Below are 27,153 nucleotides of genomic sequence, written 5' to 3' on the forward strand. Positions count from 1 at the left end.
GAAGCTTTGACAACAAAGACTATTTCTCCTTTCCACCTGTACCTTTATGATATTAGTACCTGTCAGATACATCTTCTCCCATAGTAGAAAATCTCTGTGCCTTTGAAATGAAAGAGAGGAAGCAACTGCATGAATAAGGATACAACCTCCAAGCATTTGCCAAGTGCTCGGCTCCTCACACACCTATCCCACTGACTCCGTCTGTCCCCTCTGCACAGGGAGGAGGGGGGGGCTCTGTGAGGTTAAATGTCTGTGCCTGTGCCTGGTATCAGGTCCATGGGACTCTGTCTCTACACAAGAGTAGGTTACAGTTATAAGATGTGGGCAACCCCTTATCTTCAGGTTCCCTCACAACCCTCAGGCCACGGGTACTTTGAGCACTGTTTATTGATGGAACTCCAAAAGCTCTAATGAAGCCAGCCTACTCTCTGCACCCTGGGTCTTGACTCCCCAGAGTGGTGTGGTCCGTCCCAGGTCACTCGCCTGTCATCGTTTCTTTCTCATCCCAGTGTTACTGACCCCAGTCCAGTGGTGTGGCCCAGGGAGCCCAGGCTGAGATTCCAGAACAAAGGCCTTAACAGGGATGGATAAGACCCTGGGCTGAGCCCAAATCTATTTTGTTCTGGGTCAGCTTCTAAAAAGGGCTGCTAATCTTTAATTTAAAGATTTTATTGTTCTATTACAGACATTTCAGCCAACGGATGGATTGTTCAGGAACCTCAATAGCACCCACAGGATAACCAGATGTGCTCTTACATAAGTGCACCCTCTGAGGTGAGGTATGGGCCTTGTCTTGGACCTCACTAGGGCTGCCCCCAGGTACACAAACTGGAGGGGTGGCAATTGGCTTACTGACCCCAAGGAAGGCCATGACCATCCCCAGGCCCACTTGGTGTGTGTTATGGCTTGTGTTTAGATGTCTCCCCAAAGCCTCATGCAGATGAGGTGGGGCTTTTCCAGAGGTGGCTGAATCTACACTTGATCTTAGCCAAAAGGCCAAGAAGCGATAAGGTCGCTGAATCTAGAGTGTGTGATTGATTCTTGGTGCAATGCTAGGCCGGAGGGCACTAGGATTAAGGATGTGAATGGAGTGCCACCTTCCCTAAGTAGTCTGAATAAGAAAAGTGGCCAAAAGACACTGTTAAGCTCCTTTGTTGTTTTTGCTGTCTTCTGCCACCATGTTTTTTGTTGCCCTTCTGCCACGAACCACCCTGCCTTGTAGCCAGTCAATTATGGACTTAAACCTCTACAAACTGTGAGCTAAATAAATCTTTCTCCTTTTAACTTTGGGTGCTGGGTATTTTGTCTCAGCATTGAGAGAAAATTAACTAAGATAGTGAGTGTCTCAATCTCTCTCTCCCCGTAGCCCCCACTGTTTTGTGGAGCCTAGAGAAACTGCAGGAGCCTTTGGTGGGGGAAAAAAGCTAAACCTCACTGGGCTTTATCCTCCTCAACAGCCCGAATCCATTCAGGCCTGAGAACGTATGCTCAAGAACAGAGTGGGGCCCTGAGGCCCTGCCCTGTGTCCCAGGGACACTCAGCCCAGAATTCAACCAATCCAGCTTCTGAGCAGGTAAGGAAGGCAACCATTAAGGAAACTGAGTCAGAGGCAAGATCTGCAGACAAGAGAAGGCAGAAACATTAACTGCCAAACGTAATACAGAGAGGTTTAGAAACATGGCTGGGGTGAAATTCCACCCTGATGTCTCTAAGAGAGCTTAGAAACACGACCCATGGCACCCAGGATGGAGCCTAAAAATGAATAACTGCTGCCAAGGAAGCTGGAACCTATGAGGGGCCTATGGCAAAATAGGTTTGGTGTCTTAGATGTGTGTGTGTGCGTGTGTGTGTGTGTGTACACGCATGCATGCACATGTGTATTTGCTAGTGGAGGGCTGGGAGAAGGGCTCAAGATGGGCTTCAGGCCCAGCTCTCTGCCCCTCACCTGGCAGCACAGAGGGGACAATAGGGGACACAGGCATCACAGGCCATGGTTCCCAGCCTTGGCTGCTCCCTGTTTCACCTGCCATTTGCAGCCACTGAGGCTGCAGTAACAGAATACCTCAGACTGGGTGACTCCTCACCAGGACAAATGTATCTCTCACAGTGGTGAATGGCGGAAGTCCAAGATCAAGGCACTGGTAGATTCCGTGTTCGTGAGGGCCAGAATCTGGGTTCATAGATGCTGCCTTGTTACTGTCTTCATGTGGAGAATGGGGTGAGAATGTATTCTCAGGTCTCTTTCATAAGGGAAATAATCCCTGTCATTCAGGCTCCACTTGAGGACCTAATCCTCTTTCATTCCCTGATACTTTCACCTTGAGGATGCGGATTTCAACACAGGAATCTGAGGGGATGCCATCATTTAGGCCAGAGCACCAGGAGGCTTGGAAAGCTCAGAGGCCCGGTTCCCAGTCCCAGAAATGAGTTTTTTGTCCTGGGGTGAAGGCTAGGTTTAGACCCTGCTCAGGTGCCTCACATGATCTGAGCCTGGTGGCCTCACACCTGACAAGTCCTAGAGGACCTGCAAAATCCTAGATGTCGGGGCCTCTTCCTGGAGGCTCTGACCAACAGCTCAAAGACATGGTGAGGGAATGAGAATTGCTCACAAGCCCAGGCACTGCAACTGCTGGTCCTGTGGTCCCTGAGATCACTGAGGTCAAAGCATGTCCTCCTGGAGGCCCAGACTTGCAGAGACTGACTACACACCCCCAAAAAGGTGAGGGAAGGCAGCCTAAACCTGGGGGAAGAGGGTACACAGTGTCCCTGCCTTTGCTCTAGTGCCAGCCTGCATTGAGCCATGAGTGAGCCATGAGAGACGTGGCCTGGCATTTGCTCCTTGACCAAGAAGGCTATCATGGTTGCAGGAAAGCTCTAGGGAGACCAGCATGGGCTGGTATAGCAGCAGCCAGTCCTACAATGAATCTCTACTCTCTGATCCAAAAGAGAAGCAATTCTAGGAGCCCTGAGTACTAGACAGGTGGTCTGCACCCCATATGTTCTGCAACAAGAGGGTGGCCCACCACAGCAGTGCTAAATATTTAGGGGGTTGGAAATTTGAAACAGACTCCCAAAACATGGACAGAAAAGTGTTTTCAACTGTGTGTTGGATGGAGGAGGCAAGGAGGGGAGGGCACTTGTATCAGCCTCCCACCCAGGGTGATATTAGAAATAAATACAGCACCAGTACTAGCTGAAGAAAGGATCCAGGACAGCAGAGAGGAACTTAAGGATGTAATTCCTGCTTCAACCTCCCCTCCAGGTCACATAAGACTCCAGTCCCAGAGCCCAGAACAAGAGGCCACATTAAACATTTTCATAAAGTGCCACAGCATCTATTTTAGGCTTTGAAGGCCCTGTGTTGGAACTACTCACATCTGCCTTCTAGACAACAGAAGCCATTGACAACCCAAAAATGGATGTGTGTGGTTGTGTTCCAATAAAACTTTACTTGCAAAAACAGCAAGCACAGTTTAGCCAAGAGCTTTTGTTTGTGGAGCCCTGGCTTGAAAGAAAGGATTTGGAAGTCACTAGATGCATCAAGTCCTATAATTCTTTTCACATTCATGACTCTGGATTTTCAATTCTTTAACTCAACTTATATTGGTCTCAATCTAAATTATCTATCAATTGGGCATTGGAATACAGTCGTTCCTAGCCTGAAGGTATTAGTTCCAAGGGCCAACCTGTTCCAATAAGCTAATGAACATGAAATGTAAATACTTTGGAAAATCTAAAGTACTTTCCAAATAGACCCACATAAGGCCTGCATTAAAAAGCAGAGTTTATCATCCTTTACCTGTGTTTCAAGAAAATTCCAGGTGCCACATATCAGATTAGGCCACCTGGGCTATTTAAAGAACAGAGGCTTTAAAATTTTTTTTTAAGTGCTTCAGTAAAAAAGTCCTAAAAGCATGTCAAAGCTAGAAGTAAATAGCATCTGGCTCTTTCCTCCCAAAGCCTGAGACTTTTAAACTCTTCATTAGCATGATGAAGAAAATCTTCTACCCCTTTTTCATCCTGTCTGCCTACATGGTGGCCTTTCAGGTCAGAGAACCTCATTAGTGAGAAGCCTCCTGGTTAATACCTCTATCTTCTTTGCTCAGCTCAGAGTAAGAATGTTTCATTGTTGCTGACCTATTAAAAAACAACTTAGTTATCCTTAAAACCAACTTACTAATCCTGTCCATACCAATGTGCCTGAAGAGTGGTAAAGTTCCTGGAAATGCGCCCATCTGTCTACCATCTATTGATTTCTGGTAACGAAGATAAACCAGTTACAATTTATTAAGCACACAATGATTGAAGACCCAGCCACTTTACAAAGCCTGCTTCACTTAAAGATAACCCTGTAAGGAGGCATCTTGATCTGCATTTTACAGAAGGTGGAAATGAGGGTCAAGGAATTCAGGAAATTCTCCTGATATTATATAGGCTGAATGTGATGGAACTGGGATTTAGGATTTACTCCAGAACTCAAACTTTTTCAACACCATTGCCAAAGACTCCATCTATACAAAAATATTCAGTACTTCAAGGTTCTTGCATTTCCAGGGAAAAGATGCAGTTTGCAAATGGGCACAACTGGGACAATTTTGACCTCCCTGATGACCCTTCCAAGGTGAATAGAGAATCAAATTGTGTCGCCTCGACCAGGCAAGAATTGTGCTGAGTAAGTCAAAAGACAAAGCTAGGATTGGAAGACAGAAGTTGGAGTTATGATTTTTTCTATAAAGAGAGTACATTGCCTTTGTAATAAGATAAGCATACAAGAAAGTTAAATTCTTCTTTTAAAAAAGTAAGTTTGGGGAAGTTAATCTAGCAGAAAAATACCTTGCTATTCACCAAATCTGTTTTCTTTCTTTTTTTCATTTTTATTTTTTATTTTTGTACACACTTTGCTGATGCATGTATTACAGCCTCCATTGCAGTTAGAAGTCATGTGACTGGGCTCTGGCCAATGAGATGAAAGCATAATTGAGCTTGTAGCCTATAAAACCCTGCTATCCACAATCCTCTATGTTCTTTCTTCTCAATGCAAAGAAATACAGAGCCTTCAAAGCCACGTTTGAGGATGGGAAAACCCAAAGATGAAAAGATCTGGAGTTCATGGACCACTTCCTGCAACAGGGCCAACCGCAGACCAGAATCCTACATGAGAACGAAAGCAGCTTGTTTCATATAAAACCACCAAATCTGTTACAGCAGCTCCTATTACCCTATCTAACTAATTCAGTAAAAAGTTTGATACAATTAAAACTTAGATCACATTAGTTTCTAATTTGTTCCACTTAAGAATGCCAACTGCTATTATTTGAATCATTAAAAAAATTATGAATGCAAAGAGAAGTTAGTGAAAGTTATGTGAGCTAGTAAAATAAAGCATGGATTTTAAGAACCTAGTTCTTTCCTGGATTCAAACCCAGTAAGAATCACACTAAGATGGCTGTAATTTGTCATTCCTAATATTTTACATATGTTTGGTAAAAAAATTATTAATGTTAATGTCACCATTCCTTTTTATTCTTGCAATGTAACTACTAGAAAATCCAAAATTACATTTATTATCCACATTATTTCTATTGGACAGTACTATTCTAAATGGTATGAACATTAGATTTTCTAATTATTTGCATGCACTACATATCTACCGTGTGGGAGTTGGGTGGCCCTACTTTGCTTCTGATAAATCCCATGATCTTGGACATGTTGTGGGCCTTGATATTTTCATATAAAAGATGAGAATGTTGGGCCTTTCATACTTTGTACATTGGTCATGCCCGGCCCTGTTTAAAGCAGCCAACCCTAATGTCATGTTGTTCATGGCCAGAGCCTTGAATGGATTTCTCTGCTTGCTCCACTATGCTTGGCTTCTTGTTTAAAGCTATCCTCATTATTTGAATCTACCCTCATGCTGCTTCTCTCTTAGGGATCCTTTAGCTTCCTTTCTTTCTCATGATTCACATTTCACTCCTAGACTGTGTGGTTTCTGGCCATTCCTGTGATCACTTGATCTGTGGGCACTCTTGCCATGTTCCCGTAGGGCCACCACCCTGTTGGTCTCCCCTTGGTCCTGCAACACAGCCTCAGGTGTCTTCCTCTCCTTCAAAGGCTTGGACCCAACTAAGCCAGGCAGTCAGAGTGAGGTGAGCCTCTATCAAGGGGTCTGAGTAACCTCACAGCAAAGCCTACACCAAGGGCCATCATTTTAAATAGCTCCCTTCTTCCAAAGTTTATTCAAAAGAGGTACTCTGGAAAAGCTCATTTCCTTAAAATATCAAAGAACTGAAAACCGAAAAATGATAGATCTTCCTGGAGACACACTGTGCAGTGTTTAAATAAAATTGTGCAGTGTGTACACAGAAATATCACAAAGAATTCATTTCTGTGACAGTTGCCCCACACCCTCAATATTACATTTAGCTGACTTAATTTTCTGTGGATCAAATTTATTCAAAGTTAAATTTCTCTTAATAGGTAATCTGAGTAAACAATTTCAAGTGTTATTTGCCAAAAAAACAGTATGTTTCCAGGCTTCAGATGAAATTGGCAGTGTCAGGCTAAGAAAACAAACTTAAAAATTCACAGAGAGCTAGAACAACTGTAGAAAAAATTGGAGCCTGGAGGTCAGTCTTTTTCACGCAGTTCTGGAGATAAAAAAAAAAAACCCACAAATTCCCACTAAAACAAGGTCTTTGAGGGGCACAGGAAGAATGCCAATTTTTTAAAAATCCAAAATGCAAAAAGCAATATACCCTTAAAGAAGCAGCTGCTATAAAAGCATGTCTATCCCACTGTGGTAACACCAGTTACAGCCAGTGCTGCCGTTTTATATCCTCCAACCTGGGCATCTCCTGGCCCACACAATGGGTGTTCTGGGCTCTTGGCTTCAGGGATTGGGAGACAAAGTAGAAGAAGGCTTAAGGTATGGCATGGAATCTCAAACACAAGCAGTTATGAAGGGAAGTGAGTGGTGCCTTGGTGTACAATTTTATTTCAATCTCTTCTTGAAATTTCTTGGAAGTATTATACTTGCGCAATGGAAAGAATAAAGTAGCTGGAGGAAATGAATATCTGAGAAGCAAACCAGCCCCATATCCCAACAGAAAGTAAAACCAGAACAGGCAATTCTATCTCCGATCACCAAACCTACAGCCTTCCTCTCGTGGTATTTAAATCCAGGGCTTCTGGGAATGCAGTCAGAGAGCCCTGTGACACACCAAGTAGAAACTGGCTGTGCTTTACGACAAGTGTTAAATGAACTCCTGCTTGTGGTCTTGACACTACAGCTCACATAACCATGGCACACACTGGCACCCTAAGTGTTCAAGTTCCTGGACAAATACTCCCGACCCTGACCCATGGTCCCTGTTAGGAAGATTCTGCTGCTGACATCACTGCAAATAGGAAAGGAGAGGGTGAGCTAGTACCCACAGGGCTCCCTTCCTGCAATGGATGGAAACTCCTGAGAGCAGACACCATTATATTCAATCAACACAAATGGACTTGGGGCCTCTTATGGGAAACTGGGTGATATATGGCAAAGGGAGCAGCTGTTAGCTCACTCTAACTCAGTCCTCTCACTCAACAGTTAGAAGTAGAGAAGATGAACACAGTGGCCGCTCATCCACTGTTATGCCAACCTTGGTTTCAGTTACCTATGCTCACCTGTGGTCAACCATGGTCTACAAATGCTAAATGGAAAATTATAGAAATGAACAATTCATAAGTAGTATATAGCTTTTATTACAGTATATTGTTTTAAGTGCTCTATTTTAATATTGGTTATAGTTGTTCAGCTCTTCCTGTGCTGAATTTATAAATTAAACTTTATCACAGATGTATCTGTATTTTTTTTTAAAGTATACATAGAGTTTAGCATTACCTGCAATGTCAGACATCCAAGGGGTCTTGACACACATTCCCCAGGGACAGGGATCTACTTAACTCCAAACTTGTAACAGTGTGTCAGAGCTTTCAAAGCACTTTGGCTCTCAACTATTTTTCATACAACATCAGTTCAGTCAAAACTAAGAAGCAGATCTCCGGCAGCATCCTAGGAAGGGCAGCAAACCACAGGGTTATGTTCATTTGTGGCACTTTTGGACTGCATCATCATTAGACACAGATGACCAGCAGGGGCTGGTCCTGCATGAGGCTGTCAAAGCTTGGCTGTGTAGAAAGATGGTAATCAAACTCACTTCCCAGCTGATGCTGAGACCTGGACTACCTGAATGTGGTCTGGACAGAAGCAGACAGGCTGATTCTGCCCATTCTTGTTGAGAGCAGCTGGAAAATATGGCTCTAGGAATCTTGCAGTGTGATTCATCCACAGTGGGGAGATGGGTGCCCCCCACGTCCATCAGACAGTGAGATGTTCATGAGTCATCTCCTACTATAGATCTATCAAGCTTGGGGCACTGAGTTGTACATACTTTACAACTTTATTACCGATTTTCACAGTGGTGAAAGGTCAGAATGATTATCGCAATGTCTAAAGAAGCAGATAGGCTCAGAGGACCTTATTATGTTGCCCAGAGTTCCACAGCTTCTAAGCTGGAATTCAAATCCAGGACAGTGTCCACTCTACACCCTTAAGATGTTTGCAACTGAGCTGGAAAGATAGGAAGCGTGTCCAAGACAACTGGATCTTCCAAACCAGCCTGTCCGATAGACCCATCTGTGCTGACAGAAATGTTCTACAATTAATGAGACCAGTATAGTAGCCACTAGCTACATGTAGCTACTTGGTATTGGACATGTGACTAGTACAACTGAGAATCGAAATTTTTATTTTATTTAATTTGAATTATTCTGAGTTTCAGTCATCATTAAATGTCCACATCGCACAATGCATCTAGAGGATTTTCATAGCAAGCATTCAGAAAAGGGAATGGTTGCCATGGTCCAGGAAGTCCAAGCAGGCTTCATGAAGGGTGTGGCTTTGACATATTAAGACTTAACAAGACTCTTCTTGTTTCAAGCATGTTCATCTTCCCTCCAGAATTTGCTTCCAAATCAAGGGCCCCAGCAATGAAGCCCAGGCCCTTTCAGTCTGCAGATAAGGAAACCAAGAACATCTGTCATGGTTCAATATTCTTTTTGGATCTGCTCTATGCTGAAGGAATGAACTCTCATTTACTGCTTTCTGTTTCCTTCCTAAAGCTTTTGTTCTTCTCTCTTCCATGTGTTCTCCCTGCCAATCTTAGAAGACACAGGCTCTGTACTTTTTTATGGACCTGAACATTTTCCTGTTCCTTATAAAGCTGAGTCATTTCCTCTCTTGGACTTTATTATGTAGCTTTTAATGCACTTCATGATTCTATACATGTCACTCTGAGAAAGGTATCTTCTAATACAGTGAGCAACACCACTCACCTTCCCCAAACACAATCCCAACACATTAAATACCCAGAAGCTCTGCCTATGGCCAGATCCAACACAGAAAGTGGATCACCATATCATACCTGACTCCATTCTTTCCATACCAAAGGTGGTCACTGGGCTCACTAATCCTGTTTCTTGTCTTCTGACATTTTAGTCTATTACGTGGATAGAGATGTTGAAAATGTTTGACAACAAGACCAGATCGGCCAGTTGGGTCCTTGGCACAGAACCTGCACTGTCCTTGTCCCGGCTTTTCAGACCAGTTCTTGGAAAATTCTATACTTCCTAGCATATACACGGCTCTGGCCCCTCAGCTGGAGCTCTTGGACCTTCCATGCCATTTTCATTACTAGCTAAGATAGCTGCCATGTGCTTCACCTTCAAGAAGGTCTGTTGAACATTTAATAACAGCCACAATAACATTTGAATTTTCCAACTTGAGAAATATTAATTATACAGGGTTTGGGGGTAGGCACAAAGAGGACCAATTTCTGACTCCTTCCAGCTTCATGGAAGGGCAATTCTACCCTACCTTCCAAAAAAGAGTAGGCATACAACTTCTTAACACCTTCTGCACTCAAAAGTCTATGGTCTTTGGGATGCAATGAAGACTTTATGTCCATCCACGATGACACTAAAACTGAGACAGGTCTTTGGATGTAAGATCAATATATTCTTGTGCTCTTGAGTCCTTGGAAGGGGCAAATGCAGGGTCCAAGTGTATACCAGGGCAAGAAGGGAGGCCCTGGAGAGCTCTGGGTTTGAGTCAGGGTGGTAAATAAAGTAAAGCAAGACCCAATGCATCCCACAGCTGATTTCAGGGCAGCTTGTGAGTTAAGAATGGCTTCAAATTTTTTAAGGAAACATTTTAGAAGACTATTATTATATATTCTGCAAAGCCTAATATATTTAGTGGTTGGTCCTTTCCAGAACAAGCTTGGTCTAAACCATGAGCCACTTCATCCCTCCAGAGGGGGGACTCATCATTTCCCTAAGGACTGAGGGGCTGGGTCCCAGTGATTCCTACTTCTCTTTGATTCTCTTTGAATTTATTTTCACGTTCAGTTCAGTAACACTAGTGGTAAAATGTTCCATATATCTTTCTAAAGACAGGCACAGTACATATCAAATATAACAACAAACTCATAAATGCTATTCACTCTTCCCAAGATCAGCACCATAGTTGAGGATCTGGTCCAAATTCTCTTTGCTGTGACAGAAATGAGGCTCCTTATTAAAAACCAGCCAGAGAGAATCCCAGAAATCAAAGCAAAGAGGGTCACTGAAATCCTCACCCATCCTGCCCCAGGTGCACTTTCTCATTTGTGGGCACCAGCTCCACATTTGTTATCACTATAGAATCAGGATACATCCAACTGCAACTTACCTTCCCCTCAACTCCACTGGGAAAAGAATACAGAGGTGGAAATAGACCTCAATGATTTTGTGGGCTCTCACTTTGACGTTTCTTACACTCCAAAACTAAATGTCCTTACGGTCTCTCTGGGTTTGAACCCAAAGAAAAGACATGGCATCTGGACCTTCTTTGGCCATAACCAAAGAAAATGGCAAACATGGCCTGGTTACTGGCATCATTGTTACCTGGTTCTGTGCAGTTCTTGCTGCTCCAAAGTCCCGCATCGTCAGAAGCCAAAGTGTCGTTGATCTGCATTAGCTTTCTCCCCACCATCCACTTTCTGTCTTCTCCTATAAGGTCTATGAGGTCAAGCTCTGGGGAGAAAAAGACAATAACCACACATCATTCACAGCAGAGGTTTGGTCTTCACCCACACTGGGTACCCAGTGCCTTAATTGCCATTGTTCACTCAGCCCTGCCCAGACCCCTTCAAGCCCTCTTGCCTCTAACAGATAAGAGCTCCCCCTATTGCTGATCCCACAGAGGTAGCTCTCCACAAATGACAAGCTTAAGTAGGATGACAATGAGGTGTGTATTCCAGAGTTTTCCCCAGTGAATTTAAGCTCTCATTGTCTACAGTGCCACTTTCTTGATAAAGCACAATTTCTCAAGATTGTTGGCTTGCCTTGATTTCCTGCACCTAATGACATGCTGACAAATGCTTAACCACCAATTCTCTGTGTAAGAAAGCACTCCAGGGCCAGGGATTTAGCTCAGTGGTTCCACCGCCTGCCTCAAAAGCACAAAGACCCGAGTTCAATGCCCGGTACCAAAAACAAAAAAAAAGAGAAAACACTCCAGATTTGTAGCTATTGTATTTCCACGGTATAAATAATCCCATGGGGGGCAAGTTCAAGGTACCAATATGACACCATTGAGAATGGAGTTGGAAAGAGACAGGCACAATCATCTGTTACATGAGCTGGGTGCAGCCAACCCATATCCACCCCCACCAGCATGTCCTTGAACCACCTCCCAAATCAGCCACTTGCCCCTGAACATGTGGTCAGGCTTTCCCTCCTGGGAGTCACCAAGCTAAGACATCTTTCACCATTCCCAGAGCATAGGGTAGGAGAGCCATTGTGCAAGTTTCCAAAAACCAAGAGAGAAAAAAAAAAGTCAACCACAGAATGCATGTTAAGAGGATGGGCCCTGAGTTGATTGTGGGGATAGACATGCCAGAAACCTAAAGGCACATCTGAAGTGGAAACACAGTCTACAATGTATAGGATAGGTTGAGCTGGAAGTGTCTGCAAAACATCAGAAGGGAACTATTCTTCCTGTAGGCAAAGGTACCTCAGAAGAGAGAACTAAGCTGCAGAGAGCACCAGGAGAGGAATAAGCAAACAGGGAAAGGCATGAAACAGATGCTTCTATGTTTCCTATATGAAAACATAAATGTCTGGAAAGGATGACTAGTGAGAAGGAATGAAGAAGAAATCTTGGAGAATTCAGCATTCCTCTAGAAAGAGAGTGATCAGAGTACAAGAATCTGACAAAGGACAGGAAGGGAACAAACAAAGCTACATGGTGTCAGGCAAGAGAAGCAAAAAAAGAATGCAAGAAACTGGAATCAAGAGTCTTGACCACCATGAAGAAATCCAGAAAGACAAAGGCAGAGAAACAATAACCGGAGTTGGACAGCAGGGGTCATTGGGAGATGAAGGCAGCCAGCAAAGACGACTCTTTGTAGCAATTTGGCACCAAATAAAGAAGTGACATGAGGCCATATGACCTCCTGGATGTCTAGAATAGCTGTGGTCAGAAAACAGATCTAAATACAAGACAAGGAACCAATCTGTGGGCCCAGACTTCACACAAGGCCACAACATGCACCCAACCGCATTGACATGGTGTTCTGAAGTGGTCAATGTGGAGCTGAAGGACATTGAACCCTCTTCTGCATTTCTATGACGGTGACAGTTGCTCCTTTATTATTGAATTTAATCTTCATGGCCCTACTTGGGAAAGAGGACACATAAATACCGGCACTCCTACACCTAATCACTACTGGCTCAATGCAAGAACTCACTATGTGCAAGCTGAAATCACCATTCCCATTTCACAGATGGATAAAGTGAGACTCCTGGGAGTTTCTGGAAACTCACATGCTTGTGGGCTTCTCACTTAAGCCAAAAGGACACACATAGTGCCAGTAGTACTTCATGCACTGAGGTCTTTCACAATCAAACGTAGTCCTGCTCTCTGGTGTAAAATTAACAAAATATCTAATTATAACTTAGGCATATTGACCAGGAGAAACCACCTGCCAAGTTTTTTGTTGTTTTTTTTTAAAGAATACTACAGACTATAGTAAGCAGTAATTTTAGGCTTTGAAACACAGAAAAACATGTGGTAGCCACATGTATCAGCTTAGCCAAAATTGTCACAAAAATACCAAGGAGATAATTCAAAGTTAAAACAAGGCATAGGTATAGTCTGGCTAACCTGAATAGTTAGTTGGTTCACATGATTAGGAATGATGCCAAATAAAGAAAAAGTATCAAGAAGTCATGAAGAAACAATAATGTCAGTGGCCTTAAACTCCAATATGCAGTCCCAAATGTGAACATAACACCGTATTACCAAGAGTTATCTCAAAATGTGGGAAAAGGCATTTCTTCTGTCTCTGGCTGGGTTCCCCCAAAGAAGTAGCCCCTGAGAGGAAGATGTGGGCACTGCTGGTATATATGGGAGGTGATTTTAGGAAGAACTCGAATGGGAACAGTAAAGTCAGGCAGAGAATAAGTACTTCAAGCCAGCTGCCAAAATGAGTAAGCCCCCCTTGACCCCTCTGGAAAGAAAGCTCTAGGAGCCAGTGTAGACACACATGTCCAACGCCCAAGAGGGGAGGGAGCTGGGACATTATCTACCTACTCCTGGGTTGAAAGCCATGCCTAGAGAACATTAATTCTCTAGTGTTTCTACCCCAATCCCTTGGGTATGCAAATGAGCTCTAGTGACCAGCAAAGGCCTCGGACAATGAGATGCAGATTCTAGAAGTTGGATGTTGCCAGTATGGACTGAAGAGGTCAGAACAAGGGATATGGATAGGGCACTGTGGCATCTGCCAGCCCACATGGTATCTACAGAGAGAGACAGAGGCTATGGTTGGCACACTGAGCATTCTGCTGCACTCATAATCTGGGCCAGAGAAAAGCAGTCTGTGGACCTGAAATTCTAAGGTTCTAAAAGACCCCAAAGATTTGCAATCCCTTCCAGTGACTTCCAAAGTTCCTTCTTATGCCAAGTTTCCATGATTCTGTAATTCTAAGAGAAAAGCTGATACCAATTAAGAGATGTAAAAGTAAAGCCAGCTATTGTAGCATAAAATTAGAGGATTTTTTTACATAATGATTCAATATCTTCAGGAACTAGAGATTATTAAGAGAGCACCTCTGGATTCCAAAACCTACAATCTTTTATCTCAACAAAAATATACTTGACCACTGATACAAAAATACAGAGACAAGAGTCTGGGGAAACAAGAATGACAAAAATAGTGCCCTACATTTATCTCTTTCCCAGTGAGGACAAATTTGACAGTAATATACCTAGTTCATCTGTCATTACACAATTCCCAGTGAGATAGGAAGGGACAGTTTCTGGGGCCAACTCACCTCTGGGGTAGGTAAGTCAGAGGAGAAGTGATCTGCACAGGAGCTGAGCCAACCCACTGCCACCCCACCTTTCACAGTTGTCATGGCTTCAGTGTCTATCACGTGCAAAGAGCTTTCTGTTCTTCAATGCACTTCATCTTCACAATCATCCTACATGGACATATTAGCTCCATTTTTGCAAGTGAAGCACACAGAGGTTAAATAACTTGCCCAAGGTCACATGGGCAGCAAGTGGCAGAATAGGGATTTGAACCTATTCTACTGTGTTCAAATGCTTGGTAGGTATCTGGATGGGATGAAACGCATCTTGGCTGCATTGTCCAGATAACAGTTGGTAAATTCATAATACAATCTGCACCTTATCATATGTTAGAAGTGAAGGCTGTCTCACTGGGCCTGTCTCCAGAAACGGTTGGGAACAGCAGCAAAGTATGAGCATCACCCCGTGAAAGAACACCTGCCCAGCACCCCCCAGAAAAGAATGAGACTGAGCTCTGTGCACAGCACTCTGCTCAGGGTAGGTTTCTTAGTCCCACCAGCATGGCATGAAGGGTGACAGCCTTGCACTTAGGTCTGAGGGGCAGAGGGTGGCCACCAGGGAAGCTGGGAGGGTGGGGAAGGAAAATGGGACCCGGAGAGGTGCCCACATTTTGCTCTCCCCTCATTCACACCCTACCCTCATCCCCCCTCAGACCTCTGCTACAGCAAGGAGGCAGCTCCGCAGAGCTGCACTTGAGCAATGTCAACAAAAACACTTGGCCCCTGTCCACCGCATTCTTGGCTCCTCCTCTGCCAGGCCCTGGAAGTTGCATGTTGCCCTAATTAGCCAAAGGGAGGGGTGGGGGTTGGTGAGGCGGCTGAAAAGGGGGACAGTCTGTATGATTGCGGCTCCAAGAAGGGGAGATGGGAGTGGGCCATGGAGATGGTGTGGGGTGCTGCTAGGAGGGGAGAAAACCCAGTTCTCAAGCCAGACTCAAGCTGCATTCATGAAGCAAGAGGAAAAGGGGGCCGGGTGCCAAGTTTCCATTACAGAGCTATGTGCTCACTCTGTCCTGCTCGTGGGCTCTCTCTCTCTCTCTCTCTCTCTCTCTCTCTCTCTCTCTCTCTGTCTCCCTCCCTCCTTCCCCCCTCCTTTCCATGATTGGAGCATGGAGAACCCAAGGCTTTCTGATATGAGGAGCAGCCCTCCTTGGGTGCCCCCTGACAAACAGCCCCTGCTTACCATCTTCACCTCAAAACCACCCCCTATCTCCTGTGTGACTTTGTCCCACAGGCTTCTGACCCATCCCAGGCCCAGCAATGAGGTAGGACTGCCTGGGCTCTGCTGAGGGATTAACTCCTTGGGACATCTGGACAGACGGGGCAGCCAACAGGGCACGGATAACATCAACAGCCATGCCCCTCATTGATGTGCCAACTCCCCACATCCTCCCCCAGGGAGCAGTGTCCATGTTTCTGTAGCCCAGTGGGGACCCCAGCCCATAACTGACTCCTACCTAACCTAGGGCTGAGCTTTCCACCTTGTCCCAGAGCTCCAGAAGCCAGGAAGTGGCCTCTCGGGACCCACAGCTCCTCTGAGAGGGAGCACCTCTCCTCCCCCAGTGCTGAACGCTGGGATGGAGAGGCCCACCGTTCCCAGTTATTCACAGACCTGTGGCCATAGCCCCCTACTTGCAGATGTAGAAACTGAGTCACAGAATGCCTAAGGCATCACCCAAGAAAGAAGGCCCAGAAAACTCAGTTAAGGACACAACAGAGTCGCTGGTGACAGTCACTGCCTCCGGCTCTCTGGGCCGGCTCAGTGCTCTGTACCAAGGCTAAAAATACCCAGCCTGCAGTTTACACAGCTGCCTCCACTCTGTGCACCCTGGGCCATCACCCTGGGGTTGGAGGTCAGGTTTGCATAAGCCCGAGGCCAGCGACTGCATTCTGCAGGCTCCAGTGAGCAGCACCACTCTCAAAAGGACCCCTTGCTGACCCCCTGACCCCGAATGCAAGTCTCAGGAGGGCCCCCTGGCAATTCCCACCCTTTGTGCGTGAAGAGGGGCTGTGGGGCCTGCGCTCCGTACATGTGGCCACATGCTCCTTGTGGAAAGACTGCACTCTGCCAAGCAAGCTCTCAAAATCCACCCAGGAGGAAGAAGCAGGAAACAACACAGACCAAGCACTGGTTTCCTTCCAGTCCCTCAGAGATTTCAGAAAGACAGAGAAGGAGAGACTCAGAGACTCACCCTCCAAACCACTCCTCTTCCCTAGCCCTCCCCAGTCCACAATATCCAAAACCGGGCTTCTTCTCTCAATCGATTGATGTCTGTCCCTTCAGAATTCATCTGTTGAAATCCTAACCCCCCCAGGAAAGTGGACTGAGGAGGTGGAGGGGTGTTAGGGAGGTGATTGGGTGATGAGACCAGTGTATAATCACTGAAAAGGACAAGTGCCTTTAGAAAGGGACACTGGAGAGGTCTCTAGATCTTTTCCACCACATGAAGATGCAATAAGAAGACAGCAGTCTGCAACCCAGAAGTCTGCCCACACCAAAATCTGGTAATGCTGACAGCCTGATCCCAGCCTCTCAGCCTCCAGAATCCTGTTGCTTAAGCCACCAGGTCTGTGATATTCTGTTATGCTCTACTAAAAGCCTTCTCAAACCCTAGCATTCATGCACGCATATAACCTAGGGACCTTGTGAAAATGCAGATACTGAGTAATACTAGCTCTGGGTGGGCTCTGAGACTTTATCTCTATCAAATTCCTAGTGGATGCCAGTGCTGCTGGTCCAAGCATCACTCTAAATACTAAGACTATTGCTCATCTTTACACAAATACATGGAAGGGCCTGAGTCACTACATGCAAACTTGTGCCTCAACCGGGCTGCTTTTCAGAAAGGAAATTGCAAATTTCCAGGCAATGCATTCTGCAGTGCTCCAAGCGCTCCCAGAGACCTCTAAATGGTCAGGATAGAGCAACCCCAGTGGAATCCATTCTTTGGAAGTGAAAAGGCAGGGGCAGAAATGACATAGGTGATGTTCTGAGCAGTCGTGTGTCCCATCAAGCAGGACAAAGAGGTTTAAGGTATGAGTGACATTTTTCCCTTTGTGTAGTAACTCTATGGGCCAACACAAAGCCCCACCACAAGCAGAAGCCTGTTGGGTCTGGATAACCATTATGCAGGATTCAGGAACAAATATTGCAATTAAACCATGCCCACTGCAACTGATGAGAGAGAGGGAAATGAACCAAATATTTATTAGATGACAAGGGACACTGTGTAGCGAATACCTCACCCACTCCATGATCCTGAGTGACTTGAGGGCAGGAAGCCAACTCATCTCTATGAAATTTCTTATAACAGGGCCAGACTTCAAGGCAAATCCGGAAAGAAAGAAGTGAAGAGGAAAGATGGGGCTAATAACAAAAACTATACCAGCACATGCTGGATATGATGTGGATCCCTGGCTCTGAAATGGAAATCACCTTTCAGAGGCTGCCAGTTAAAAGTCTGCTGTTCACAACTCCTGGATTTTTTGTGGACAGAGAAGAGGCCTGAAGGAGGAGCACAGGAGAGACATGGGTGTCTTCCAGCTCTTTGGCCTGTGCGATATACCACAGCATGGAGCACTTTACATGTGTTTACTTGAATGGATTCACCAATGTTTTCTGAAATAGTAAACTCTTTACAATATTTTGAAGTGAAATGGGGGCATTGCCTTGAAAACATTTTTGCATCCATGAGCACTGATTATCTTTTAGCGAAGAATTTTAAAAATTGTTGACCTTAAAAATGGATTATGCATTTCTCTATAAAAAGACAACTTCTATAAATATACTAAGCTTTCTGGGAAGATATGTGGCCATCAGCTAAGTCTGTGCCTAGCAGATATTTTCACCCCTCCTCCAGCCACTCCCCCACACACATGTCCTTCAAGATGACATTTTAACAACTGATAAAGTAACTGACTTACTAGAGAAATTTGTCCTATGCAAAGATCTGTCTGAAAACAAATATCAAGAAATGTTGTTGTCTCCCTTGCAATGATAAATATCCAGAGACTCTGAAAATATTTCTATGTTCCACCTAAAAACTTGAAAGTAAAATTCTGTAATATGATTCAAAACACTGTAAAACAAGGAGTCTAAATGAATTTTGAGCCCATTTTATTAAAAATATGTAAATGCAACATCTGAAAAGTTGCACGATCCATTAAGCGAAACCAGAAAAGGTGTGGTCTTTGCATAATTGATAAATTAAAGGGAAAATTAATATCCTTATTTAACAGATATACTTATGATGCTTTTCAACCATTTGGACTTGTGTACCTTGGTGAATTATCTATTTCAGACAGGACAGTCATTAAATTTCAATATTAAAATAAACAACTCTAAAATAAATCTTCAAATAGATGTTTTTCAAAGTATGGTACATTTTCAAAAGCCATGACATATTCAATCATGTGTTCAAGAAAATAGTACTCATAAACAATAATACTCATAATACTTTAATAAAATCAACGTATTTTATTTTGTGAAAAAGTGATTATGATGAAATGGCTTATTAGTTTTTCGTCTTAAATATATGTTTCATTGCATAAAAATCTGGGGTGGACTGAGGTTTTATGGAGTTTGAATCAGTCTTTCTTTTAAATATGCATATTGAATAAACACATAATGAGGTACAAAGCTTAGATATCATTATACCTATGCATACACAATATATTACAGAATTAATGATAAATAATTTCTAAATACATATACATTCCTCAGGACAGTCTGGAGACTCCAGCTTCAGGTGATCCCTTCCCTCTCAGCGACACCATCTGCCTCATCCTGGGCTCTCTAGACAGAGCCCCTGGGTCTTTATTTTTCACACATCTCATCCATCAACAAACTGACAAATTTGGGGACCTTCAGTTCTCTTTAAAAGTCCCATTTCTGCTTCCAATTGAATAGAATTTGACCACACTGCATTACCCAGCTTCTCAAAATCACTGCTATTTCCATCATTTGTGCTTGGATAAACAGTCCAATTTATTCCCAAGTACAAGCACAAAATTGTCTGCTGTTTCCTCTTGGGCTGCCTTGTCTCCACCATCACAGAAGAGGGCAAGAGCTGAAATTCCCCTCACTCTGTGTTTTTCTTAACTCATGCCAATGAGTGAAAATATCATGGGAGGTCAGACGGGGGAGAAGAATGGAAAGTGATTTCTTCACTTAGTCCTTAGTGAACAGGTTTCTTCAGAGGGTCAAGTGTCAGGATCCCCAGGGGTGGAGAGAAGGAAGGGGAAGGAGGAAGAGGAGACCAAGGAGAACAGGGAGGAAGAACAGTGATCTTCTCCAAAGAGCAGGAAACTGGTCTCCGAACAATGATTGCCCTACATTATCCCTGTGTATCATTTCCTCCATGAGACTATAAGCTTCCTGAATCATTTTTCTCCCTGTGGGTCACTAGTATTTGCACAGAGGAAGGCTTCTATAAGTCTCTATTGGGAAATCAAAATGCAAACTACACTGAGAGTTTGGTACCTATACTAACCAGTCCTCAGCATCCCTTCTTCCTTAATCTGAACCTCAGAGTTTCCTTTGGGGAGTAACGCTCCACCACCCTGTCCATCTGTTCAGGGAGGAAGCTCCACCCAGCAAGGCACAGTTGGAGCCTTGGGCAACTGCTACACTGCTCATCTTGACTGTCACCCAGAGGCTCATGCTTTTAGTGCCCACGCTGGTGCTACTGGAAGGTGGTGGAGATGAGATTTTAGGATATTTTAGGTCACTGGGGTTGTGCCCTCAAAAAGGAATGGTGGAACCCTGTCTCTTCTCCCCCTTACTCTCTATCACTTCCTGCCATCATGACATGAGCATGCTCCCCCATGGCTCCCCACCACTCTACACTGCCTCACAACACGGAGCCCAAGCAAACCTCTCCTTTCTGTAAATTATCTCCAGTGTTTTGTTACAGTCATGGAAAGCTGACTGACATGCCAATCAAAGGCCATGATACAGTCTAGAGAAGCACCAGTCTCTGACTCAAGCCATCTATGGCAGAGCTCCCAGGAGAAACATTCACTTGCTCTGTTCCAGACTTGAACCTGGAGGTAGGAGACTCGGAGGCTTAGAGTCAAAGAATGCAATCAACACACAAGGAAACTGAGACCTGAAGCTGATTGTGCTTCCACTGTTTCATCCCAGCCATGTAAAGTCCACTAAACTCCAAAATGGAAACCTCCCCACCTTTATTCTGTCTCCACTGAGCTGTGCTGTCAGAGCCCTTTGTTTTCTTGGCACAAATGTCCCTCATTCTCCTGTGAGCGTGCAGCCTCCCAAATGGCTTTTCTAAATCAAAGCAACCCAACCACAAGAGCATTGGGAAACTGGGAATAAGGAGGCTGTGGGGCACAAGGGGTTCAAGTGCAGGCTGCAGGGAAGAAGCCAGGCCACTGATAGTGGGGCAATGTAGTCCGTGCACAGACCCCAAAGGGCTGAGTCAGTAGACAACAGAAAGCCCCAGGTGGCAATGCAGGGATGCTTTCTACTGTGATACAGTGCTTTTGACATTGATGGGTATCCTGGTTTTGTTTTCCCCAGAAGCAGGGTCTGAGAAAAACATTGGGCATAAATAGTTTATTTTGAGGGGAAGAAGAGTGAAAGGGACACAGAACTGTGCATTTCAGGGGTTGCTGGTGACAATCAGGACGCCATCCCACAGGAAGCCCAGAGATACATCTGGATCAGCTCCTGTCTCCCACCGGTTGAGGGCTGCCTGGGAGCAGGAACTCCCCAAATTCCATGCTGTAGTGGACTGAGTCAAGCCAGTGCTCACTGTGGGGAAGTTCCTGGGTCAGGTGACAGAAGGACGGATGTAGTAACATTGGCATCACAGCAGGAGTCTGAATTCACAAGGAAGTGTCTGCTGTGACTTAAACCCAAGGAGGGCAGAGGGGACATCCTGAGGGACACCAAATGATGTCAGCTACTGAAGGTCACCTTAGCCTCCTCCTGGAAATGAGTCTCTTGAAGCAAGCTGGAAATGTGATGGTCCCAAGCCACAGAGATGCAGATTTTCCTCTTCCATGTACCTTCCTCCCACCATGGAAACTGACTCCAGAACTAAAATATCCTCCTGCTCTTCCACACTGAGAAGGACAGGACTGGGTGGGGGCAGACAGTGCCATTCCCATTTGACACAAAGACCCTCCATCCTCTGCCCCTTCTCCTGCTCTTTGGCCCATTGCTTGTACCTCTCCAAGGCGGAAACTGAAATGAGTAATTAGAGAAGAATGAGGGTGAATGGAAAGATAAGACCAATGCCCTCTTCCTTTCAGCCCAAGTCTGAGGTCCACCAAGAGGGAAAGGAAGGCAAGGAGTGGGAACACCATGGAGCAGACAGGGCCAGGCTAGTGCAGGCAGGTCTCTCCCAGCCACCATATACCACCTAAGCCTGGGCAGGTCACTTCTCACAATTTGTCTGTGGAGAAGCAACTCTCTCTGGATTGTGTGAGTCACCCCGTCAATCACAGCTGCTGCCAGCCACGACACTGAGTCCTCAGACAGGGGCCAAAGTATAAAAAGAGAAGCACTGGGGCTCTTCCACTTCCTCTCAACATGATGCAGGGACAGGGAGAAAGACAGGTGATGGTGAGAGGGGAGGTAAGTCATGGACATGGGGCAGGGGCTAGTAAATGTTCCCATGGTAGAGATCATGGACACTGTTTGTTCCTCAGCGTCCCTCCCATCCAGCCTCACTGCAACAGCAGGAAATTCTGAGAAGGAGTGGTGTGATCCCAGCTCAACACCAGGGCTGGCCTGCCATTATTTTAACACATTGGAAGAATCAGCAAATGGATTGACCTGGCCAATAGGCCTGGGTCAGGAGTGGAAAGTAACCCTAGTCCAGCCAGTGAGATGAAAAGAGATGTCCACAAGTAGCTTCTAGAAAGAATGGTCTTTCACTCTTCAGAAAGAACTGCTAATGTCCTATGTTGTTCCCTTCCTCTGTGGAAGGGGCAATGCCTGGAACCACCACAGTCATTTTTGCACCATAAGAAGAGCTATCTTTAGATGAGCTAACATAGAAAGAGAGACAGGAAAAATTGAAACTGGGTTCTTAATGTGACCACTGGTCCACTGATCACACCAGCCTTAATGTGCGTGCTACTTGCAGAAATATCTGTGGGTGAATCTCCCAATAAGTTAGGCATTTTGAAATGTTTTCTGCTTCTGACGGCAAAAAGCGTCATGAGTACTGTGTCACATCAAGGCTTTGTGTTGAGAAGACATTAAGCACTGACATGACAAACATCATTCTTTGGTTCATATTTTGCCCTCCCACTTTCTGACCTATCTAGTCCCACCACTGCATGAAACTCCTTCTGAGCAGCTGGCCCTGCACCATGTGAGCTGCTCTGTCCACTAGCCTCCCTGGACAGGAAGATTTCTCATCAGAAAGTCCCCACCCTCTTCTCAGGATCCATCACCCACAGCAGCCAAGTCATGACCGTCTGCGGAGTGGAGAAGGCACTCACACATCCGACCTTGTCCCCAGCCAGGCAGCCCAAAAGCCAGCTGTACCTCACAGGAGAAAAAGGGTGAATGGGACAGAAAAGATGCAGAGCTCCCAGAATAACTATCTATCTCTTGGAGGGGACTGCTTGCCTCAGGAATGTTCACTGGGGACAGGACAGCACTGTGAATGATGTCACTTGACACACAGGCAACTGGAAGCATGTACTGAGCCTCTTGAGGGGCTGAGGACATCAGAAGTGGTATAGAAAGGCTCTCCTTGCTACCTCATGCTTCCAAGAGTCCCTGGTTTGTTTTCCAATTAGAAACACTTTTAATCCATGTCCTAAGTTGATCCATCTTCTCTGATGACAGCCTATCTCCTCTGATGACAAACAGGAAGTCACTGAGTCAGAGCAGCGTGTCCGTCATCGCCAGAGGAGTTTCCTAACTTGGAGGCCACAGCACTTGTAGCCACGTCCTACACTGCAAATGATGCCTCAGCAGTGATGTCCCACCGGTGTTCTCTGAAGGGTCTCAGAGGGGGATGGTGGTCTCTTAACTTTGACACTTCACAGGAAGCAATAAACCATAAAATTCTCTTCCATGGAGGCATACAGAGTGGCTGTTTTCATAAATTCATACAAAGAATCCATAGGTTGTAAACTGAGAATGCTTTTTAAATTCCCAGGTTCTTTGTGTTCCATTCAGGTTTATTTAACTTTACAATAATTCTTGTTCTTGCTCCTAGTGTTATTCCCAACTACAATGCAACTCTGACTTCAGTAACATCTGCCCTCAGTGAGATTATACTCTGGGCACTCTGAAAGGTATATGTTCCCACTATTTGCCATCCATCCTGGGTCTGCCTATCTCATGCCAGACACAGTTTGGGGAAACTTCATTGCATTTTGACATCTCACTTAATATGACAAATGCTTCATGAGTTCAGTGCTGTTATCCCTACTTCCAAAATAAAAAAGAAATAGCTGAGAACCTAAGCCAGCAACTTGCCAAAGGTCACAAGCTATATGTCAGGTCTCTGCATTGGACAAAACTGCATAGGGTACTGAGTCCAACGTCAGCCTGACAACTGTCCTGGAAGAGCCAAAATGTGCATCTCAAGTTCATGGGCTTTGGAGCAGCAAAGTCCATCCTGGCTCCCACCTTCCAAATCCCACTCCAGGGGTCACTAAATTCAGCCTAACACGACCTTCTGCTAAGACACTGGAGGTTTCTTCAAAATATGACAGGGGCATCAAAAAGATATTTTACCATAGTAAGAAAAAAAGCTATAAATACAAGAAATTATTAATGGTGGAACTGAGGAGGTGAGTGTCAGGGTGTTCACTGTACAACTCTTTCGATGTTTTTGTGCAATTGAACACTTTCATACAAAATTTTGGGAGGAAGTAACATTGCAAAGACTCAGTAAGTACATACATGGTGTGATCAAACACACAGTGATATTTAAATTGTTAAAATTTATTACAGGACAAGACATAGTACCATGAATCCCCCCCGCAAATACTACGCCTCACTTTGAACACACTTATCCCGTTGTTCTTACTACTTTCTGCAGCAGTTCTGAAAGTCTCTTTTGTGAGTGTCTTTATGACGTAAGATCAAAACTGCAATGAATGCTGCTGCTCAGTGTCATCCAACAGAAAAGCAGGCTCTTAAAAACATAGCACTGTCCTCATCCACCTTATTGACTGGATCTGGCACAGTGTGACTTCTGGCTCTTCCCCAAAGTCAAAATGAGCATGACAGGTTGATGTTTTGAATCAATTCATGACATTGAAGCAGCTGGGGGAGCACAACTAAAGACAATCAGGAAAGAGGATGTCCTAAACTGCTTCAGAAAGTGGCAAGAACAACGGGATAAGTATGTTTAAAGTGATGGGGAGGATTTTGAGGGAGATTAATGGTAATGTGTGTTTCCCTGTGATAAATTTTTGTATTTAAATATTCACAGTATGTTCTGATCACATCTCATATTAATAACACCTCCCTGAATTGTCTGAGAGTAACATCAAGGAAGATCAGCACAATAGCCAGGGCCAGGGCCGAGCTTCACATGTACACTGGTACCCTCTAGATGTGGTCACACATGTGGCCACCATGTGTTCTCCAACCTTGCCTGGCACAGCTGTTCCCCAGGGCTCTGCCTCCAAGATTGTGTGTACTGTGTCCTAATGGCCTCTGAGTAAACCAGTTCTGACACCGTGGCCACAAACGCTGCAAAAACCCATCACTGAGGAGCAGACCTGCTGGTGGCATCAGCAGGTGGAGCAGCCATCCCTTCTGAGACTTCTGGGAGGAGGAGACCACACATCCCAGCCCTGCACTATCCCTCAAGCTGCACTTGTACTTCAGCTCCTCTCCCAGAACCACAGTGGGACATAGCTTCTCATCAGTGGGGTCTGGAGGGCCCCTCAGTAGCAAAGCCATGTCAAAAACCTGTCCTGTCCTGGGACAGCTATTAAATAACTTGGCGCAGAGGAGTGTGATCTGAGCAGCTCTCTCTGCCTCGAGAAGTCGGGATTATTATAAAGATGACTTGACTCTAATTGTGAAGCACGGCCCATCCCTGTGCTAAGAATAAGATGAAAGTGGTCTAGTTGAACTGGATCATTTCTCTAGTGAGTTGTCACCAGAAAGAGACAGGGCCCTGATGCAGAGTGGCCAGTATCTCCACCTGCTCTGACTCCATCTGGAAGACATCGATTTTATGAGCGTGACCATCCCTCACACACTCAGTGCCTGCTATCCTGCTCTGGAGACCTCTGCAAACCTCATACTTACTGGAAAAGCCACAAGGAAGGAAACAAGCACTCATTCACATCTGCCTCGCCATTACTGTTTCTACTATGTGCTAGTCCTCTATGTATCTAATTATCACTTTAAAAGACCCACAGGACCCAGACAAGTTTGTTTTGCCTTGCTCCCTGGGAAACTGTTAAAAGCAGCTTTTACTAAAAAGCTTTGTGAGATGATTTCATGGAGTATGAAGTAACCAGAAGTTCAAGAGTCAGGTGCTAGCTTCCAGAAGGGCACCCTAAAACCATGAGCACTGGTGCCAGGTGTTTCAATGAAACAGCACAAAGGGAGATAAAAGTCCAGGAACATCAGTGCATGCAGGGACCTGCCCATGTGCAGGTGCTGGAGACGGCACAGGTGCACCAGGGCTCCTGGCCTCAGGCCCAGACTCTCCAGCCTTAGGCACAGGTAGGAGGAGCAGAGGGAAGACTCCTTCTTACAGTGCAAATAGTCACCATATCCCGTAATTTGGTGGGAGGTTTACTCTTGATATGGTTTTGTTTTGTTTTGCTTCTTTGGTACTGGGGATCGAACTCGGGACCTTGTGCTTGGTGAGGCAGGCAGCAGAACCACTGAGCTAAATCCCCAGCCCTGCTTGATACGGTTTTTATAGATAGCAACATTCTCCAGATCTTGCAGGGGTCAGGTGCCTCTGCAAAGGGACATAACTTAGACTTCTGAATTTAACCACAGCACCCACGAAGGGCAGCAGATAGAATAGGGTTTTGAGAAGTAGTAATTCCTATAAGATGACTCAACTAAACAGATGCTTCCCAAGATGGTCTCCAGGCCTTCCTGCAGGGGCAGTGAGGGCTGAGCTTTGTGTTGGACATTGAGCTTCTGTCTTAGTCACTTTCTTGTTGTTGGGACCAAATATCCAACATCCAAAATTTAAAGAAGGGGAGGTTTATTTGGCTTGGTGTTTTTATAGGACTTGGTCCCTAGTCAGCTGGCTCCAAGACAGATATGGCATGGTGAAAGGGCCTGGGTGGAGGAAAGCTGCTCACATCATGGCGACCAGGAAGCAGAGAAAGGAGGAGCCAAGGAGGGAGATGCACACTTTCAAGCCACGCATCCAGTGACCCATCTCCAACCAGGCCCCACCACCTAACAGCAAGTCAGCTATAGTCCCTGTGATCCAATCAACCTCCACACACATGGGAACTTGGGGTGACACTTTAGATTTGGGAGAATACTCATAAAAGAGGCTCCCCTAGTCTCCAGCTGGACCACACAGGACAGGAGGAATTCAGGTATTATAGAGAGCCAAGTTAGGCATAGGGTAGTAGGCTGCCAGGGAGGGACCAGGCCCAAGATACAGTCAGGACGGCCAGGCCTGAGTCAGATAAGCAAGACCCTGAGATCAAGAGTTATTAAGAACTGGGTGGACAATTAAGTCCAGGGATGTAACA

The 27,153-nt window shown here is 45.1% G+C and overlaps 1 protein-coding gene across 3 annotated transcripts in view; it reads right to left on the bottom strand.

Annotated features, from left to right (window-relative positions):
* The window catches only part of Slc24a3 (solute carrier family 24 member 3), a 487,613-nt gene that overhangs the window by 399,446 nt on the left and 61,014 nt on the right, over window positions 1-27,153 (bottom strand). For all 3 annotated transcript variants that reach the window (XM_004840887.4, XM_087188635.1, XM_087188636.1), the window contains exon 2: window positions 10,990-11,118. In XM_004840887.4, the coding sequence (XP_004840944.1) occupies window positions 10,990-11,118 (129 nt within the window). The remainder of the gene's footprint in view (window positions 1-10,989; window positions 11,119-27,153) is intronic.

Source organism: Heterocephalus glaber, unplaced genomic scaffold, assembly GCF_053883595.1.
Source record: "Heterocephalus glaber isolate CG9 unplaced genomic scaffold, H.glaber_assembly_v1.0 deba00001532, whole genome shotgun sequence".
NCBI lineage: Eukaryota > Metazoa > Chordata > Mammalia > Rodentia > Bathyergidae > Heterocephalus > Heterocephalus glaber.